The sequence below is a fragment of the Neoarius graeffei genome, chromosome 18 (genome assembly GCF_027579695.1).
Source record: "Neoarius graeffei isolate fNeoGra1 chromosome 18, fNeoGra1.pri, whole genome shotgun sequence".
In the NCBI taxonomy this organism is placed as follows: domain Eukaryota; kingdom Metazoa; phylum Chordata; class Actinopteri; order Siluriformes; family Ariidae; genus Neoarius; species Neoarius graeffei.
This window is the reverse complement of record NC_083586.1, coordinates 55,542,237-55,564,057: the sequence shown is the minus strand read 5'-3', so window position 1 is coordinate 55,564,057 and position 21,821 is coordinate 55,542,237. Positions and strand designations below refer to the sequence as shown.

At 41.4% G+C, this 21,821-nt stretch overlaps 1 protein-coding gene across 2 annotated transcripts in view; it reads right to left on the bottom strand.

Annotated features, from left to right (window-relative positions):
* gtf2f2a (general transcription factor IIF, polypeptide 2a) overlaps positions 1-21,821 on the bottom strand; it is a 43,667-nt gene that overhangs the window by 13,843 nt on the left and 8,003 nt on the right. Inside the window, exons 2-8 of one of the 2 annotated variants that reach the window (XM_060899025.1) lie at positions 21,343-21,416; positions 21,238-21,256; positions 20,958-21,102; positions 10,894-10,941; positions 10,498-10,579; positions 10,305-10,404; positions 2,894-3,037 (exon numbers count right to left, since the gene is read on the bottom strand). In XM_060899025.1, the coding sequence (XP_060755008.1) occupies positions 2,894-3,037; positions 10,305-10,404; positions 10,498-10,579; positions 10,894-10,941; positions 20,958-21,102; positions 21,238-21,256; positions 21,343-21,416 (612 nt within the window). The remainder of the gene's footprint in view (positions 1-2,893; positions 3,038-10,304; positions 10,405-10,497; positions 10,580-10,893; positions 10,942-20,957; positions 21,103-21,237; positions 21,257-21,342; positions 21,417-21,821) is intronic. The other variant, XM_060899026.1, reaches the window with a different exon arrangement.

Here is a 21,821-nt window from a genome sequence, read left to right as displayed (position 1 = left end):
AGCGTAGCTGTCAGTCAAACACAAGTTACCCAATGGGAATGCATTCCTGGACAGCCCACCCACATGTGAAATTTGTGCCAAAACTGCAAGCAAAAAGTCAGGGAGCGCAAACGAGAAAGCTGGAATCGCAACCAAAATAAATTACGTCAAACAAAACTGAGAAAGACGCGGAACAAAAATAAAAGGTTTCTGAAGAGTAATAGACTGATATTTTGCACGATTACACGAATAATTTGCCGGTCTAAAAAAAGTGACTTTTTTTTTTTTTTGTATTTTGATTTGTCATTTTTGTTTGATATTTCAAAAGTATTGTATGAACATTTTGGCACAAAATTGATTCCATAGTAATCGGTATTCCGATGTGTTTGGTGTATGTTGGAAGAAAATACAAGTGACAAAGACGTTGAAAACACCGATGCTGAAGAACAAACACTGACAGAGCATTCGATTCAGACACAGTACCTTCTGTTAAATGAGAGAGACGCCGCAATTCACGGTAACAAATACACATTTTGTTCGTTTCCGTAATTTGACATTGGCCACATCGTTCTCGTAACGCACGATTTCATCTTCATGATATTTTGGTTTGAACTGGAATGGTAAAGCCATACTAAAATGTAAACTTAGTAGAGATTTCATACTAAAAATGCATTGAAGCTGGTCCAAGTGATCACGACTGGAAAAAATAGATTTTTCTCGGAAACTATTTGTTCTTTGAAAATGAAAGTTTGATTTTTGAAATCTATGACATGTATTGTCAGCTGTCCATCGCTAGCAATGATGACTGCTTCATTAGGACGTGCAAAAATGCAAATGGGACGCGAGTGAACGGAGTCGTCCGCAGCGGCAGCACGAACGGCCCGGCCAAGCTGCCGTGGAATGCCTGGCCTCGTGAGCTCTCGTATACTATTCTCTCCTCGTGAAGTGCCTTGCACAGTAAGGCAAGACAAACGATGTCGTGCCCTCATCATGTTGTCTCTCTGGACCTCCAGACCTGATGCCAAGTGGTGCACAAAAGTGTCACAGGTATGAAAGGCAACTGACTTGCCGAGTGAGTGATGCCATCCGTTGGCCATTTGATTGGCTCTTCCACATGCCATCTGATGGTGCGCCATTGACCCTGTTGGGTTCATCTGCCACACTGCACTGAAAAGCGCCCTGCTGCCAGTGCCTTATTAGTCATGTACTATTTAACCCATAGCTGGAACCCAGGCAGGTTCTACCACTCTGGGTCAGAGCGGACCTGGGAGCAATGGTGATTAAGGAATAATTCCACGTTCCCCAATACATAGTTTTCACTGACGTCACGGCATTCCGGGGAAAGCCCTCCAGCCGCCATCTTGTGGGTCAAACAAAACGGACCATCGCCATTACCGGCTACGTTATCTCGGACGAATTTATGAAGTTATATAGTCAGTTTTCTAAAATAAAGATCAATGTCGGCAAAATCAAGCAAACAGAAGTATATAGATACATTAGACGACATCTCACGACAACGGTATGCAGCCAAACTGGCCTTGATTGGGGGAATTGACCCCTACGAAGTGGACAAAGATGCATTTTCAAGTGACTATGCAGGGCTGCCAAAGCCTGAAACTGCCAAAGCCTGAAACTGCCAAAGCCTGCTCCAAAGCCTGAAACTGACTTCTTCAAACTTTAAAGGCTGTCTGATATATACAACTTTATATATTCTAGCATTAAATAGACTGTTGAATGTTATGCAACCGTAATAAGTTGATTAAACACAAATCAAATCGTACAGAATAGACCTAAAATGTTTTTCAAAAATGACCCTTGCGTGAGTGAAGTGACAAGTGTCAAATAGAAACGTGACAAACGAGCGATATTAAGTGTACATTACAATGTAAACGTACACTCAGCGGTTCCAGTTAGGCATTCTCCAGAGATTGTTCACATGATGTTTTGGTTTCCAAAAACAAACTTAAACACAATTGATTGTTTATTTAAACAACTTACCACTTACAAAATGATCGGAGCAGACTTTGCTGTGTTTGAAAGGCTGATAATCCTTGCGGTTGATTCTCGCAAGCCATAGATTTCTCCTTTATATGCTGAGTTTCTTTGTTTGCTCGCCTTCGTGCTCCCGTACAGTGGGAATTCCATAAAAGCTCCGCTTGACGTCATCATCTGACCTATTACGACAGCCGTGAATACAACAGGTGTGCACCATTGCTAGCTTTAAATAGCCTGCTTGGGTTCTTTTGAAGACTTTGTACTCGCGTGTTACAATGTGTGCTCAGTGACCCGTACGCTAAGCTTGACCCACAAGATGGCCGCCACTAGGGAATCCCCGACTCTGTGACGTCATGTGAAAACTATCTATACTCAAGTCCTCCTGGACCTGAGACTCATCACCGGTTGCAGTTTAAAGTCGTACCCAGGACTATTTTTTATTTTTTTAACATAAGTTTGAAAATCAATCAACTGGAGGATCCCTTTAAGACTTGTGCAAAACTGAACTGAAGTTTTTTTTTTTTTTTAAACGATCCATAAAACCAATATGAGCACAGCCTCCATGTTTTTCTCATGCGATATGAATTTTGACAGAAATATGTAACGAATTAAACACTTGTGGATGTGCTGTTATATGAAACATATTTTATTTATCATACTTTCTATCCATTTAGATCTACGTTTAATTTGTGGGACTTGTACAGTCGGCCGTATAAACCGTTACTATCGAGACGACAGTGTATCAGAATTAGCGTATTGATATAAAGCTGTGATTCGGATTACGTCTGGAACGACCGACTGTCTAAACCGCTGTTAGGAAATTAATCAACTCACCAAGTCTTATTCTTAATTTCGCGACCCCGATTTACGTAATTATCGTGCATGAATGGATAATAAATAAACGCCCCCTGTTTCTTACCACGGGCTGTTTGGTGATGTCCACCAGGTCTTTAATGTTGTAATACTGATGCTTCTCGAAGGCAGAGAAGAGCATGTCCAACACCTGCTGCTTGTCTGCTCGTGCCCTTTTGCCTTCTTCCTTCTTCTTTTTCTCATAATCCAGCTGTGAAGAAGAAGAAAAAAAAAATCATAGAAAGAGGAAGGATGTTGTCAGGAAGCTACTGATTCCTGTTAGCGCACTTGGATGAGAAATTCACTTTCGCTGCTTTGTCTATCACTCCCAGTAAAACTCAACCCTGTTCGGACTCTTTATACAAAAAAAACGAGGCTTCAGAACAACCTGTGCAACCACGGAAACGCTCTTATCCATGCCGATAATTTTAGTGCAGATATACAGCAAGCAAACGGTTCTCGAAAATCTATCAAGAAACGGAAATGTCGTATTAAGTTTACGTGATTTATCCTCGCCTACGGTGATACAGAATTAATGTTTAAAGCTAGACGGCCTTTCGATTTCATAAAATCGGTGAAATTTAGTTCCGTCTGAAACATGGTCATTGTGAGAGATGTTTATTTCTGGAATATCTCACAAAATATCAGGCCATTCTGTGGCTGGGAAGTTATTTAATTTGAAGGGATTAAAACAAATAATGTGCATGAAATCGCTCGCTTTGCGCAGTCAAGCAGACAGAGGAAGTCCGTGTGTGCGCGCGCGCATGCGCAGGTTTACCTTTGAGCGTACACTGACGGTTCCATCATTGTCACTAAACGAACAGCTGATCACGCCGAAGTGCTCGCTGACCGCCGATATTTATTAGTTTGATATTTCCTTCGTATATAACATAACGTCTTTTCTTCTCGCGTCTCGCTTTCTATTACCGTAATCGGTCTTTTACGTTTCATTCGCACACTCGGGTCCTCCATTTTTCTCTCCTGTTTCAAATTTGTATCCCACAATGCCTTGCGCGAACAGGGAAAGCCCATCCCGTGATGTGATGCATGATGTAGTATGTTGTATTGGGTCATGGTGAAGCAGGAAAAAATAGCGGCGAATTTAGTCACGTGGCGTTAAATTCATTAACTGTTCTGTTTAAAAAAAAAAAAAAGAATAAAAGTCTTGGACGTCTGTGATTCGAATTCAGTAGCTTTCGGTCCAGTAAACAAAAATAATCAGGTGTCAGGGAAAATTTTTTTTTTTTTTATGACCTACACTTGAAAAATCTGAAAGGCAGTATAGCTTTAAAATGCATATCACGGGTAAATTCAGGAGCAAGATCAATGTAATTCTCATATTTTATATTAAACTTTGGTCAAATATCTGTAACATTCTGCATTCTCTGCAATTTTTTTACCTTGCGCAATACCAGAAAAATTCAGTTGAAATCGAGCCATTTGAGGCGAATTGGTCCGCCTCTGAAAAAAACTTGGCATTTGGATTTCCCGGGAAACAGTGATTTTCGTGACGTCGCGTGCGGGACGCCTCCCTCTGAATCCTACGTCAGCGCTGGTTTGTTTGAGAAACGACCTGGTGGTTTTCTGCAAATTTCTTCAACGTTATCGCGTAATTATTAAAATGGTTAACAGATGTATCGTAGGAGGGTGTAGCAACACCAATCTTGATGGGATTAGTACTCATCGTTTCCCAAAAGACCGGACAATGAGAGAGAAATGGGAGCGCATGGTCTACACAGGCTGTGCACTGAAACCGTGCAAAGCTCGCACAGCCTGCTGGCGCTTCCGCAGGTGACGTCACGAATCTGGCTCCAGACTCCCTTGGGATTTTTCCAGACGCGTTTTGTTATTTTATTTTTTTCTGCTGTAGACAGATGGCCTTGTGCAAAATTACCCTTCTGGATGAGTGTGTAAAGGGACATACTTTCATATAAAAAAAAAATGAAATTGGTCCAGAACATGTCCTTTAAGTCAGGAATAAAACACTTGGGTGGGTGCTGTCTGAGGAAACGGAAAGATGTGAAAGTCGATTGTTTCACATCTCACCGAGCCCTGAGATGCGATTTCTTAGCATCTCAGGGCTCTTATACCACACCAGTTTACTAATGATTACAACTCTGTTTGTGCTTTTTATCCATTTTTGCAGGGTTTAGCTGACTTAAAAAAAAAAAAAAAAGAAGGTGGCGGCTCTGGAAATTGCCCCAAAGGTACACTAATGCTGGGGCAGAAAGTTTGGGAGCAGAAATTTTTAAAATTTACATGCCTTCTGGTGCATTCTCAGCTAATAAATAACGAACCATTTCCCTGTAAAATACTTGCAAAAACATGTATGGCATTTCTCTCCGGCTGTATCTGTGCTTGGCTTTCTCAGTTACCGTCTGTAGTACACTGCCTGACTCTGTAACATAACTACATACGCTTCGGCATGGTCACGTGGTCCGGTTCAGCCAATCAGAGCCAAGAATCGATCGACAAATATAGCATCACTTCCGGTAATGCCAGACCCGAATCAAAGACCATTTCGTGGTGGAATAATTGGATTTGCAGTAAATTATGGACAGCGGAGACGATATAAATTGCTTGAACATTCAAAAGCAAGTTACTTTTTTTTTCTGGGATCGAGTAGCCAGCGCAGACCGTCTGTGTGGGCGGAGAAAACTGCCGGTCGCCAGCGCTCGTGGACATCTCTGACTATAAGTTCCAACCCCGATTCCAAAAAAGTTGGGACAAAGTACAAATTGTAAATAAAAACGGAATGCAATAATTTACAAATCTCAAAAACTGATATTGTATTCACAATAGAACATAGACAACATATCAAATGTCGAAAGTGAGACATTTTGAAATTTCATGCCAAATATTGGCTCATTTGAAATTTCATGACAGCAACACATCTCAAAAAAGTTGGGACGAGGCAATAAGAGGCTGGAAAAGTTAAAGGTACAAAAAAGGAACAGCTGGAGGACCAAATTGCAACTCATTAGGTCAATTGGCAATAGGTCATTAACATGACTGGGGATAAAAAGAGCATCTTGGAGTGGCAGCGGCTCTCAGAAGTAAAGATGGGAAGAGGATCACCAATCCCCCTAATTCTGCGCCGACAAATAGTGGAGCAATATCAGAAAGGAGTTCGACAGTATAAAATTGCAAAGAGTTTGAACATATCATCATCTACAGTGCATAATATCATCAAAAGTTTCAGAGAATCTGGAAGAATCTCTGTGCGTAAGGGTCAAGGCCGGAAAACCATACTGGGTGCCCGCGATCTTCGGGCCCTTAGACGGCACTGCATCACATACAGGCATGCTTCTGTATTGGAAATCACAAAATGGGCTCAGGAATATTTCCAGAGAACATTATCTGTGAACACAATTCGCCGTGCCATCCGCCGTTGCCAGCTAAAACTGGATAGTTCAAAGAAGAAGCCGTATCTAAACATGATCCAGAAGCGCAGACGTCTTCTCTGGGCCAAGGCTCATTTAAAATGGACTGTGGCAAAGTGGAAAACTGTTCTGTGGTCAGACGAATCAAAATTTGAAGTTCTTTATGGAAATCAGGGACGCCGTGTCATTCGTACTAAAGAGGAGAAGGACGACCCAAGTTGTTATCAGCGCTCAGTTCAGAAGCCTGCATCTCTGATGGTATGGGGTTGCATTAATGCGTGTAGCATGGGCAGCTTACACATCTGGAAAGACACCATCAATGCTGAAAGGTATATCCAGGTTCTAGAGCAACATATGCTCCCATCCAGACGACGTCTCTTTCAGGGAAGACCTTGCATTTTCCAACATGACAATGCCAAACCACATACTGCATCAATTACAGCATCATGGCTGTGTAGAAGAAGGGTCCGGGTACTGAACTGGCCAGCCTGCAGTCCAGATCTTTCACCCATAGAAAACATTTGGCGCATCGTAAAACGGAAGATACGACAAAAAAGACCTAAGACAGTTGAGCAACTAGAATCCTACATTAGACAAGAATGGGTTAACATTCCTATCCCTAAACTTGAGCAACTTGTCTCCTCAGTCCCCAGACGTTTACAGACTGTTGTAAAGAGAAAAGGGGATGTCTCACAGTGGGAAACATGGCCTTGTCCCAACTTTTTTGAGATGTGTTCTTGTCATGAAATTTAAAATCACCTAATTTTTCTCTTTAAATGATACATTTTCTCAGTTTAAACATTTGATATGTCATCTATGTTCTATTCTGAATAAAATATGGAATTTTGAAACTTCCACATCATTGCATTCCGTTTTTATTTACAATTTGTACTTTGTCCCAACTTTTTTAGAATCGGGGTTGTACATTTAAGGTTGAGGAACGTCTGTAAAGCAAGTTTAGCAGGTCAAAACAAACGGTCGTTTCCTCAGCAGTCTCTTTGTGGAAAAACAAAAACTGTAGCTCATCAACCAGAAAGTGCAAACTCCTCGGTCCTGAAGACTTTCCTGTGGCGGAAAACCTCCTGTTAGAAATCACTGACACTGACGACTCCTGCCATAAACGTAATAGAAATATCTCTTTACGGAAACCGTAACCGAATTTATTAGTCTTATGGTGTCAGAGCTGCTGTTATGGGAAATGAATCAACACCTTCTGACCAATCAGATCCGAGGATTCACTCGCACTGCGCTATAAATCTAAACAAAAGAATTTCCTTCGATTGTTTTCATTTATTATTAATTTGTGATAGGGCAAATTGTTACACTCACTCAGAATTTTTCTACTTTATTATTATTATTATCATCCTCCTAACATTTTTTTAGGACACTATTTCTCCCTCAGTTTTCAACCAATCACCACCACATTTCACACGAATACCTCTGGGATGAATTACGCTGCTATGACTTTTGGTACTGATCTGGATCACAGATCTGGAATGATCCATGAAAAACGGGCTTTTTTTCTTCACTTAGCGTCATTCTCTATCTCTTACCGTTCCGAATCTATCCTTGACTTGCACGTGACGTCAAAGCAAAATAGAAACCCAGATGTCAGCCATGTTGGTGGAGATACAAATGCGGGGTCAAGCGACATTCCACACAAAACATAGTCACACTTGCGCGACTCTTTGTTTTTCCGCTGCTTTAAGCGTTCTTTGAGCTCTGCCGTATCTTCGTGACCGTGGCACGTTCCGATTTTTTTTAGAATTCCGTCCGTGATTCGGAAAGAGGGCGAGGAAACTTTGAGACTTAGCATAGCACGGAGAGGAGACGGGCTCGGCTGAACAACATCGGCAGGGCTGATCAAATGGACTAAAACCAAAACAGCTCGTGTTTGCAGTGATCATTTTATCTCAGGTGAGATTCAAAAGCTTTCTCGATAATATCATGGAAGAATTTTATTTCGTGTTGCTAGACTCTTGCTATAAAATGAGCGTTCTGTTGTCGTGGTTCACTCGGTCGTTGTTATAATTTTAGTGGTTGACCTGAAATAAATTGAAATGTGATTTGTGAGCTATAAAGCGAGAGGATTGTCAAAATTTCACACACACAGAAGTAAACAAGCCCTAACCTACCCTTGCAAGTGCAACTGCTTTGTCATCGCTGACTGGTTTAATTAATAATGTATTTACCCATCCAGAGACAACGAAGTCATCAGCTTCCGTGGACTTATAAGCCTTCATTTGAGATTTGTCAACTCACGAAGTCAGCCAAACCAGATAGAACGAGATATATCTGGGTACTCGATGGTCGGTAGAAGCGTCTTATCTTCAGAAAACTCCGACTTTTTTAAATAACATGGGTCAAAACCACACATCTATCTTCTCTTTGTATCGAATCTTGGCTCGAGCGTTCAAATCGTAGTAATACTGAGAAAATTCAGCACTGTTTACAGACACACTTTAAGCGGCTGCCATCCTAGTGGCTTTGTAGATTCGCCATCATGGCAAGCGCTCATGACGTAGCACATTTTGATCACGTGGTTGCAAGTCATCTACAGAGCACTGTGACCAGACGTCGCGGTTTGTAACAGCCTCGATCTAGTTATTCTTATTAATTTGCGCTAGCAGTGCTGGTGCAAATTGTTACTCGCTCAGGATCTTTCTACTTCATTCTTATTCCTGTAACAGTTTTAGGACGCGGGCGGCATGGTGGTGTAGTGGTTAGCGCTGTCGCCTCACAGCAAGAAGGTCCGGGTTCGAGCCCCGTGGCCGGCGAGGGCCTTTCTGTGTGGAGTTTGCATGTTCTCCCCGTGTCCGCGTGGGTTTCCTCCGGGTGCTCCGGTTTCCCCCACAGTCCAAAGACATGCAGGTTAGGTTAACTGGTGACTCTAAATTGACCGTAGGTGTGAATGTGAGTGTGAATGGTTGTCTGTGTCTATGTATCAGCCCTGTGATGACCTGGCGACTTGTCCAGGGTGTACCCACCTTTCGCCCGTAGTCAGCTGGGATAGGCTCCAGCTTGCCTGCAACCCTGTAGAACAGGATAAAGCGGCTACAGATAATGAGATGAGTTTTAGGACGCTATTTCTCCCTCAGTTTTCAACCAATCACCACCAAATTTCACATGAAGAATACCTTACACTGCTATGACTTTTGGTGCTGATCTGGATCACTGATCTACGAAAAACAGGATTTTTTTTTTCAATCACTTATAACTGTCAATTTTCATGATTTTTTTCAATCAGTTTTTTTTTTATTTTGTTGCAGGTAGCAGGGCGCAACTTTTCCTCACTAAGCGTCGTTCTCTATCTCTTACCGTTCCAGATTTATAGGGTACAGTGACCAGACGTCGCGGTTTGTAACAGCTAGCGCAAATTACTATCTAGTAGTTCTTTTTCTTATTCTTCTCTGAACATTTTTAGGAGGTTATTTCTCCCTCAGTTTTCAACCAATCATCACCAAATTTCACATGAAGAATACCTCTGGGCTGAATTACACTGCTATGACTTTTGGTGCTGATCTGGATCACCGAACTGTAATGCTCCATGAAAAACGGGATTTTTTTCTTCACTGAGCGTCATTCTCTATCTCTTACCGTTCCGGATCTCTAGGACACAGTGACCAGACGTCACGGTTTGTAACAGCTAGCGCAAATCACTGTGACTTTAGTCACAGTCTCGATCTAGTTATTCTTATTAATTTGCGCTAGCAGTGCTGGTGCAAATTGTTACACTCAGTCAGGATCTTTCTTCTTTTTCTCGTAATGTTTTTTAAGACGCTATTTCTCCCTCAGTTTTCAACCAATCACCACCAAATTTGACATATAGAATACCTCTGGGCTGAATTACGTTGCTATGACTTTTGGTGCTGATCTGGATCACTGAACCGGAATGATCCATGAAAAACAGGAATTTTTTCAAGCAGGTTTTTTTTATCAGCAAAATGACCTTCACCTTGCCCTTCAATTGACAAAGAACAGCTAGTGCAAATTACTGTGACTTTAGTCACAGTCTCTATCTATTTGTTATTGTTATTATAATCCAAAGCCACTTAGGAATATCGTTTCTTCTGTGCTAAACCCAACGTAACTCACATTATACGCGTGATTGGCCACAGGTTTGTAGTTGGTGGTGACGGCTTTCTCCAGCTGCTGAGAGAACCGGTGGGGTTTTGATGATTCCTCGATCTGCAGCCTGGAACGAAACGAGAGATCACAGAGCAAACCGTTTATTTATTTTGACTAAAGTGCAGGACTTCCTTATGCGTAAGAGTATATACTCTCTTACCTTTTTAACCTCATGTAGTTCTCATTGGCGGCTGGTCTGCACTCGGCTCGCTGCACCACCACGCCCTCCAGCGCTATTTTGTCTTTATGAGGAGACAGACACACACACGGTGAATTATTACAAGGTCGTCATCTGATTTAAAAGCAGCACACACCGTGACGACACCAAACACACACACCACTTCTGTTCAGTCAGAGATGCCGTTTTCTCTTTTTACAAAATTCTCTGGACGCTCCATTTTCCGACACACGACCTACCACAAAATATTACAGTTCGAGTGATAAAGGATATCAGCTCACATCACAACCCATTGCATCATCAGTTAAAACTCGTGTGACGAGACTCTGATTGTTCTAAAGATGCTCCAATAGTCCTGAGAGTAGACAGAGGACTCACCTGGGCCCGTACCAGTACCTGAACCACTGCCTTCAGCGTCTGACTGGCCTATGAGAGGGATGGCATTATGAGAACCAAAAGAACACACACACACACACACACACAAAAAAAAAAAAAATCACACCAAGCCTCACACACTGCTATAAGCCAAGCCCTGCAGACACACACACACACACACACACTGCAAGGAGTGACAGCTTGCTCACTAGTTTCCCTCATCACTCACTTTCACACACTTATAGTGTGCAACCTGTCTGATGTGAACACAGCTGCACAGCCACGATCCAATCCCAATTCTGAAGCATGTTCACGTCCCTCCTCCTCCAACAGCCAAACATGTCAGGCTCATTAAACATTTGAAAATCAATGACTTTATGAACACCCCCCGTGTACTGATCACGGTTTATTTAAACCGACGTCTGTAATTTGCTCAAGTTGTCATGGCGACGAACACCCAGCTCTTGAACATCATGAGCTTTTCTCCCTCGTTTTAGTCATCTGCCAATTCCTAGCTCCAACCAAGAAAGGGTGAAGTCTAACCCTATCGCTGGGTTTCACATGACGTCACTTCCGCCTCATTAGTTATTCAAAACTTTACCTGGTGGTCTACTAAAGGATGCTGGATGAGGATGGTCACCTGCAGGACCCCTCCCCGCGGAGCACCTGGACCTTAACAAACAGCTAAAGAAGTCGTATTTAAGTCTTCACATTTATTTTCGAACAACAATTTGAATAATTTTTACAATAGGACTGGGGTTCTGACTTCGCTAACTATTGTTTGAATCGAATTGCTTTAAATCATTTTTGAGCGCACGAGAGGAGAGCACAGCTTGAATGAGGGATGTTTCCGCATGGTCCTAGTGCCTGCACCCTCTCCTGTTTTTGAGCAAGTGCATGTTCTGCATGGTCCTAGTGCCTGCTATCCTGTTTTGTTTTTTGTTTTTTTTGGGGGGGGTTTCCGGACCTTAAAGGCGTCACGCAGTGGCGATAAAAGTCGCATTATTCTGCACCAGAATGCTTTCGAGATTCGAAATAAATTGACCGTCGATTTTTCAAAAGCTTCCCGCGGTTGTAATCGGTCCTTATTTGGTCATGCCCATCATTTGAAATTTCCCGCGTTCGCAGCGCCCCCTCTCGGTCAATGGAACAGCTGCGTGACGTCATACCAGTAACCACTCGGTGCAGTTGCAATGGCGGACACACCAGAAAATAGGAGCGATGCTGAGGAAATTAGCTTTGATTTTACCGATACAGAAGAAGAAAATGGCCCACAAGTAGAGATTTTGACAGCTGAATGTCCTGGTGGTATCCAGCCTTACAGATTTGAACCTGAGCGCTCATCTTCAGAAGAAAATGAGGACAGTTCTGACGACGACAGAAACGAAGACGAGAATGAAGAAGACCGGCGACTTGAAGACTTGTTTTGGTTGGTTTCTCTGACTAAATCACTACTTGTGTGTATTTTTAAAGACCATTTTCACTTGAATTAGAATGCTGTGTGATTAATCTATGATTATGTGTAATACTGATAGCTGTAGGGGGTGAAAGTATAGCTAGAAAGATTGAATTCTAGCAACTTGACAGCTTGCGATCTCGCGAAATGCAGTGGGCCTTCTGATACAGTAGACCCCTTGATATTCCAGTTTTCATCATTTTCCTTTTATTGCGGTTGATTTTAACTTGATATTCAGTATGTTATAGGCTGGGAGTATTGAGCTTTGTATTGTATTGTTTAGTAAACGTACAATCATCAGTAATAAGTGATAATTATTAGTTAAAGGCAGCTCTGTGGCATAAATCACTGTAAAATTTGGACACAAGTCCAAATTTGGCCTTTTGGTTTCTATCCTAGAGATCTATTTTGCTCTCCCATGATGATCTTAGACCTATTAAAAGCGACATGGGGTGTTGTACATAATATTGCAAGATCATGGAGGTTTAATTGGAGTTTTGTGAAAATGTTTTTAAAAAGCTAGTAAAGGTGGCTTGGGAAGCTGGAAAGCAGACATTATAAACAAACAAAATTTATTTTTAACGCATGTTTTCCAGGTGCAGTTGTGGAAACTGTAGAATTATGCCAACTGCACAGGAATGCAGATGTTGTCGGGAGCGACCCCAAGTCATTGCACAGTTTGAATATTAATACATCATTTCATAGTGTTTTGAGTGTTCAAAACTATCCACAAACTGAATAAATCCACAAAATCCGCAATGTAAACAACTCTGGTAAACGCACGCTTTAGAGAAAACATGCCGACAGGCCAGCATCACCCAAGGGAGGTTACTGGTATGACGTCACACATAAGTTGACCTAGTTAACGGCTGGCTGCCTAAATTTGTCTGTGCGCGTCAACTTTAAATGCTTGTAGCGGGCGCATCGTGACACTGAGATCGTGGGAAACCGAGGGGCTTGAATAACCCACCAAACCCGACATTTTGACACATGATTGCCTGATTGCTGAAATTACCGCACGACGCCTTTAAAGCAGATACGCAGAGCCATGGCCTCACTTTCATTTATAAATGCCTTGAGACCTCAAGAAGGGCACAGGAATAGTTTTAAGCGTTAACAATAAATCTAAGATAGTAATTTTTATGATTAAAGTGATTCATATAGGTAGCGGTCTGAGTGAATGACCTTGACATCCGTAACATCACAGCAGGAAGTTTATCGGTCTCATCGCCATTTCCGCTATGCTAAAACACAGAGCTGACTGCAACTCCAATCCTCCATTTTGAGCTAATTTATCGCCGTGCCACGTTAGATTAGTTTTTGGCCGGTGCAGCAACACGACAGAATTTACATGACAGGATTTACGTTGCATTCATGGCCCAAGAATGTTCAAACTGCAAAGATCTGGATGCGTTTTGCGAGACGTTCACGGGCACATTGGGCGCCTATGAAGTGGTCTCTCCTCTGCTCTGCACATTTTACTGAAGACTCGTACGAGACCTCTGACCTGTTGAGCGTTGGCTATTGAAAGAGGGTGCAGTACCAACAATTAAAGGAAAATAAAACAAGAAAAGGTTAGTATTTATTTTATTTTATTTATTTTTTTTATTTTTTTTTTAAAGTGAGTTCAGTTGCACCAGTCCTCCCGGAGTGAGCCGAGGGTTGCTGCTAAAACCCAGGACGGAACATATCGCTCGGGCAGTGACCTCCCCGCGGTTGTTGCTAAAACCGGTGACATCCCGTTCCGTCCTAAGTTTTAGTAACTGCCTGAGCCGAGCAGTAATGGCGGAGTACACAGTACAGAGAGAATGAATGGACCAGCCGTCTGATTTCTTCACTGGATATCGCTGCCATCTCACCCTTATGTGGAAGAAGCGAATGAACGGAGAACTGAACGAACAACTGAAAGTCAGAGATTGTTTGTTTCAAAACAATCGGCCACAAGATCGGCCTTCAAGAAGCGAGAACACGGGGGCGTCGTGGCTCAGGTGGATAAGGCGCCATACCATAAATCCGGGGACCCGGGTTCGATTCCGGCCCGAGGTCATTTCCCGATCCCTCCCCGTCTCTCTCTCCCGCTCATTTCCTGTCTCTACACTGTCCTATCCAATAATAAAGGTGAAAAAAGCCCAAAAAAAATCTTTAAAAAAAAAAAAAAGAAGCGAGAACACAGACGGGTAAGCTCCGACTCTCATTTGGATACAAAACAACACGTTGTTTACCTGCATTTAGATTAATACATGTAACTTGTATTGCGTGTTTAAGTTATCGGTATAAGATTATTTAATTTGCTTCAGAATGTGATTGTCTCAGTTCATCTGATTATTTAATTAGCCTTTTACGTTTTATCAGTGAAAATGCATGCATGTTGGATAAGTTATAACACCTATCCTGCTTTAATGAGAGTCAACCCACAATCAATGAAGTCAAATCAGTCTTAGTTGAGCAAGTCGGTAATGGGATTTCTTACTTTCACCATAAATTTTTATTTATATGACTTTGTAAAAGGCCTTGGCCTTAAAACCGGTTCCTGCTGTGACGTCACGCACTCAGGGCTGGCTGGCTCAGCGGGGCAGCTCCAATGCCAACTTTGCGGTCGATTTTAACTCTCAAAAAATATATTTTTAATTCCCATTTATGCAGCATACAAGAGTCAAGGGTGGAGATACTATCCACTCAGAAATCTCATCTCATCTCATCATCTGTAGCCGCTTTATCCTGTTCTACAGGGTCGCAGGCAAGCTGGAGCCTATCCCAGCTGACTACGGGCGAAAGGCGGGGTACACCCTGGACAAGTCGCCAGGTCATCACAGGGCTGACACATAGACACAGACAACCATTCACACTCACATTCACACCTACGCTCAATTTAGAGTCACCAGTTAACCTAACCTGCATGTCTTTGGACTGTGGGGGAAACCGGAGCACCCGGAGGAAACCCACGCGGACACGGGGAGAACATGCAAACTCCGCACAGAAAGGCCCTCGCCGGCCACGGGGCTCGAACCCGGACCTTCTTGCTGTGAGGCGACAGCGCTAACCACTACACCACCGTGCTGCCCCACTCAGAAATGTACTTAAAAATAAAGGTTCTGCGTATCTGCTTTAAAATGTGTGTGTGGCTTTCGGGGGGGGGGGGGGGGGGGTATAATGGTAGGGGAAACACTGCATCATACTTTGTAACCCTTTAATGTTTTTGGATATCTGGAAAGCAAGTTACTTCCTGTTACACAGTAACTTGTGTTATAGCAGCTCGACAGGAGGAACAGTCGTTCCTATACCAGCCTGTCTTTTATTCTGAAGACTTTCCCATAGAGGAAAACTGGACACTGGAGACTCCTTCCATATACAGTACGTCTCTGTGAATGAGCTGTTACTATAGACACGACGACGTATCTGAATAAGAGCATTAATATTAACCCTGTGCTTTGCCTTATAACCACGACAGCACTACTGTCCGAGCTGCTGGTATAGAAAATAAATCAACACCTTCTGACCAATCAGAATCAGGACTTCAATCCGACAGTGCTGGTTCAGAAATGAAGCGCTGACAAGAAGAATTGTTATCTCTTGAAAACTGAACGTTGAATGCTGCATAACACAAACGTCCTCGGTAAAGAGATACGGCGATAACGTCCTGGACTTCACTTCAAGCGTGAAAACGCTGCATGACTCAGCTGAAGAAGGGAAAAATGATGAAATGGAGATCCCAGGAATGGTGGAGTGCTCAGACTGTCCTGAGCACTGGAGCGAGGAGAGAAGAAAACCTCTTCATATTGAGATTGATCTGCAGTATCTCTCTGAGGAAAATCCCCCAAACTCGGTCCTGATGCTGAAGCAAACTCGAGCTCACCCTCAAACACAAGTCAGCAAGCGCTGTTCATCATGCGCACCCCACACACACACACACACACACACACCCCAAGCTTAGCACAGCAACACCAGTCATGTAAGAGAGAGAAGCGAAGCTTGATTTGGCTTGTGGAAACCAGATTATTGTCAGAGAAGCGCACCATCGAATCACACACCCACGGCACGGCACCACGGCACGCCACACACTGGTCCATTAATGAAGCAGACGTGACGGTCGCACACGGGCAACGGCGGAAAACTCAACACAAACGCACAGGATCATCACACCAAAAAAAGCCAGATCGATCAGTCACTGTGAATCACCCGGATCAAGGAAACAAACCGAGGATGAGAGACAGAGACAGGGCACAAAGAGAGAGACTGATTTTTATATATATGAGAGAGAAAGCTACATGGAGAGAGCGCAAGAGATAAAAAGAGAGAGAGAGACAGACCAAAAGCTACATGGAGAGAGAGACAGAGAGAGAGCAAGAGATACAGACAGCACAAGAGACAGACAGATTCACACACGCAGAGAGAGATACAAAGAGAGAGACAGATAGAAAGCTACATGGAGAGACAGAGACAGACAGACAATGAGGGGAGAGAGAGACAAAGAGAGGGGAGAGAGAGACAGAAAGAGACAGAGATAGACAAAGAGGGGAGAGAGAGAGAGAGATTCACAAAGAGAGAGATACAATGAGAGAGAAAAAGACAGGTACAGAGAAAGACAGACAAAGCTACATGGAGAGAGAGAGACAGACAATAAGAGGGGGAGAGAGAGACAAAGATAGACAGAGAGAGGGAGAGACAGACAGACAGAGAGAGAGAGACAGATAGACAAAGGGGACAGAGCAAGAGAGAGACAGACAAAGACAGAGACAGCAAGAGACAGACAGATAGACAAAGAGAGGGGAAGAGAGAGACAGACAGACACAGAGAGACAGACTCACAAAGAGAGAGAAACAGAGACAGAGAGGTACAGAGAAAGACAGAAAGCTACATGGGGAGAGAGAGAGACGAACAGACAGATAGACAAAGGGGAGAGAGAGAGCAAGAGAGAAACAGACAAAGGGAGGGGTGAGAGAGACAGACAGAAAGACAGAGACACAGCGAGAGAGACAGAGAGAGACAGACAAGGGGGGGAGAGAGAGAGAGAAGGAGACAGACAGACAGACAGACAGACAAGGAGAGGGGAGAGACAGACAGACAGAAAGATAGGCAGAGAGGGAGAGCGAGAAAGAGACAGACAGACAAAGGAGAGAGAGAAAAACAGACAGAAAGATAGACACAGAGAGAGAGAGAATCACTCGAGCTAAAAGCAAGACAGCAAACCCACACGAGCGAACGTTAATGACTTACCAGAACAGCAGCCCAGATGTTTCTCACACATCAGCTCTTTAATCAGATCATCATTATCATCTCCACAGCTCAGGACTCAGACCAACTCTGAGCTTTTATTATCCGCATTTTTGTGTGTTTTTAATGCGTTTATATGATTTGGCTCCTCAGAGACACAGACGCAGCACTACACCGTCTTTATCATCCCAACCCACAGAGCGTATAAAAACGGCAGGAATATAAAGTCCATCATCACTTTTTGTGTTTCAGTCTGATTTATATTTATAAACACTTCACTGATGATCTCTTAACATCCTTAAACGCTAAATCAGAAGCGACACGTCCTCATAAAATAAAAAAATTTACATAAACACAATTTTAGCTACGTTACCTCAGCAATAGCGGCTATTTGATTCTAACAGCTCGCCAAGTGCATGTGGTATTTATTTATTATAAATAATAGAAGTACATTTAATATTAATACACACAAATCCCCCAATTTATCGATGAAGCTAAATAGATATTCATATTCGAGTGCTAGCAAGCTAGCTAACGTAAGGCTAACCATTATTTAGTGACTAAAAGAGAAGCTACACGATATAATAAGCTCGCTAAGATTATGCCAACTATAAATCCATTAATCGTGTTTGCCGAGCTAACGTTAAGTACACTGTTGTGCAATTACAACCATTAAGCCAAGTTCATGATCAAGCTAGCAATCATTATACTAATATAATATGCTGGATAAAGCTGTTTGCTAAGTTTGCTAGCAAGCTAGCTAATAACAGACTAGCAATGAAGTGGTGGTTAATGCTGTTAGCTAACAAGCTAACATTAGGCTAACTGTTATAATGTGGGATTAAAACAGAAGCCAGTTTTGCTAGCAAGTTAGTGAATATAATGCTAATAATGATGTGATGGTTAAAAAAAATTTGCCAGGGTTTTGAATAAGTTAGCTAACATGATGATGTGGTGGTTAAAAGAAAGAAAGAAAAAAAAAACATTAGCCAGGTTTTTGAGCAAGTTATTGAACATAATGCTAATAAATGACGTGGTGATTTAAAAAATAAAAAATTAGCCAGGTTTTTGATCAAGCTGGATAACATAATGCTAATAAATGATTTGGTGGTGAGAAAAAAAGAACATTAGCTAGGTTTTTGAGCAAGTTAGCTAACCTAATGCTAATAAATGACGGGATGGTTTTAAAAAAAATAAAATTAAAAAATTAAACACCCACACAACATTAGCCTGTTGTTTTTTAGCAAGTTAGCTAACATAATGCTAATAATAATGTGGTGGTTTAAAAAAATTAGCCTGGCTTTTGAGCATGTTGGCTAACGTAATGCTAATAATGATGTGGTGGCTAAAAAAATTGGCCTGCTTTTTGGGCAAGTTAGCCAACATAATGCTAATAATGATGTGATGGTGAAAAAAAACAAACAAAAAAACCCATTAACCTGGTTTTTGAGCAAGTTGGCTAACTTAATGATAATAATGATGTGGTGATTTAAAAAGAAAAAAAGAACATTAGCTATGTTTTTGAGCAAGTTAGCAAACATAATGCTAACAATGATGTGATGGTGAAAAAAACAACAACCATATTAGCCAAGTTTTTGGGCAAGTTAGCCAACATAATGCTAATAATGATGTGGTGATTTAATAATAATAAAAAAAAGCAAGTTGGCTAACATAATGCTAATACTGATGTGGTGATTTAATAAAAAAAAAAAAAAAGCAAGTTAGCCAACATAATGCTAATAATGATGTGGTGATTTAATAATAATAAAAAAAGCAAGTTGGCTAACATAATGCTAATACTGATGTGGTGATTTAATAAAAAAAAAAAGCAAGTTAGCCAACATAATGCTAATAATGATGTGGTGATTTAATAATAATAAAAAAAAAGCAAGTTGGCTAACATAATGCTAATACTGATGTGGTGATTTAATAAAAAAAAAAAAAAGCAAGTTAGCCAACATAATGCTAATAATGATGTGGTGATTTAATAATAATAAAAAAAGCAAGTTGGCTAACATAATGCTAATACTGATGTGGTGATTTAATAAAAAGAAAAAAAAAAAAAGCAAGTTAGCCAACATAATGCTAATAATGATGTGGTGATTTAATAATAATAAAAAAAAGCAAGTTGGCTAACATAATGCTAATACTGATGTGGTGATTTAATAAAAAAAAAAAGCAAGTTAGCCAACATAATGCTAATAATGATGTGGTGATTTAATAATAATAAAAAAAAGCAAGTTGGCTAACATAATGCTAATACTGATGTGGTGATTTAATAAAAAAAAAAAAAAAAGCAAGTTAGCCAACATAATGCTAATAATGATGTGGTGATTTAATAATAATAAAAAAAAAGCAAGTTAGCCAACATAATGCTAATAATGATGTGGTGATTTAATAATAATAAAAAAGCAAGTTGGCTAACATAATGCTAATACTGATGTGGTGATTTAATTAAAAAAAAGCAAGTTAGCCAACATAATGCTAATAATGTGGTGATTTAATAATAATAATAATAATAAAAAAGCAAGTTGGCTAACATAATGCTAATACTCATGTGGTGGTTAAAAAACAAACAAAAAATTAGCCTGGCAGTTGAGCAAATAAGCTAACATAATGCTAATAATGCTTTGGTGGTGGAAAAAAAAAAAAAAAAAGAACATTAGCTAGGTTTTTGAGCAAGTTAGCTAACCTAATGCTAATAAATGATGTGATGGTTTAAAAAAACAACCCAAAACATTAGCCTGGTCTTTGTGCATATTAGCATTATGTTCGCTAATTACGATGTGGTGGTTAAAATAATCAGTTACGGTTTCTAACAAGCTAAAATACTATAATATAACTATAATATTTTGGTTAATATCATTAACTAGGTTCAATAACAAGCTAGCTAACGCTGCGGTTCATTACAATATACCGTAACAGTCATTAGCCAGGTTTGCTAATCAGCTAGCTAACTGTTATAGTGTGCACTATGAGTACGGTATGTGTATTGTAGATATATTCAAAGTCAGCTTTGCTAATATTTAACGCCGAGTTAAATATTAAATATTTCCGAACAGGCTTACGAACAAGTCAGCTAACACGGATTTTTAAAAATATTGTACATTTTTAAAAACGTGTCACGGTAAAGTGTTCTGTACGTAAATAACACAGTGATGATTCAAAGCACTGTTCGTACTTCGACGCAAACTTTAAGAAGTAAAATAATCAGCATGTTGGCTAAACTGTACAGGATTTTAAATATAAATGTGACTTCCTGCAGGACGCAGGACAAATGACATTTATAAAGGGTTTTAGTATTTTGAAAGGATGCCAGATTTGTTTCCAATTTAGGTCTGAGATCTTGAGCCCTTCAGCTGTACTTTAACCCTCGTAGCGCAGGAGGTGAGCTCTTTACCTGAGGACGTCTCTGTGAAAACAGCCAGGGTCTGTCCCCCGACCGTCTGCAGGGTGAACGGGTGTTCACGAGGCACTCGCACCATGGACGCCTTGTCCACCATGCTGTCTATCGTGGTCAACTCCTCGTTCAGAGTGAAGGACACCTGACGGAGACGGAGACAGAGTCAGGACGAGGACATGACATTTCTACAGTACGAACCATCGGACTCGAGACTCGCCCTTACGCTACAGGTGCGTTAGATATCCGAGATTAGGGAAATAAAACGATCAGCGCTCACCTCTGCCTTCCCCTGATTCCTGTAAAAAACACGAAGACTCTTCAGCGTCACCGTTCTGTTTGAAACAGATCCTATTAATTAAACACCTGAAACGATGTCACATACTTGCCAATCCTGAGTTTTCCTACTTCTCCTCTTCCTGATGCTTTGGCCCATTGCTGAGACAAATACTTCGGTACCTGCGTGACAAATTAAGACTCATGTTAAAGACATCCAGAACATGACTCCGAATGGGAAAAATTGTGATCTCTCATACCCCTTTTCCACCAAATCAGTTCCAGGGCTGGTTCGGGGCTGGTGCTGGTTCACAACTCGTTCAACTTGCGAGCCAGCTGAGAACCAGTTTGCTTTTCTATAGCTCACGGTGCTAAGGGAAGTCACGACATTACGTCACTGTATATGTCAGTTACGTCACTGTATATGTCAGTTACGTCGCTACGTTTGCATAAACCTTGGCGTGAACATCGAAGCAAAAACAACACGGAAGAAGCAGCAACAACAATCATAATAATAATTAGTGTTGCACCGATACCATTTTTTTGGCCCCGATACCGATACCTGGCTGTGCAGTACTGGCCGATACC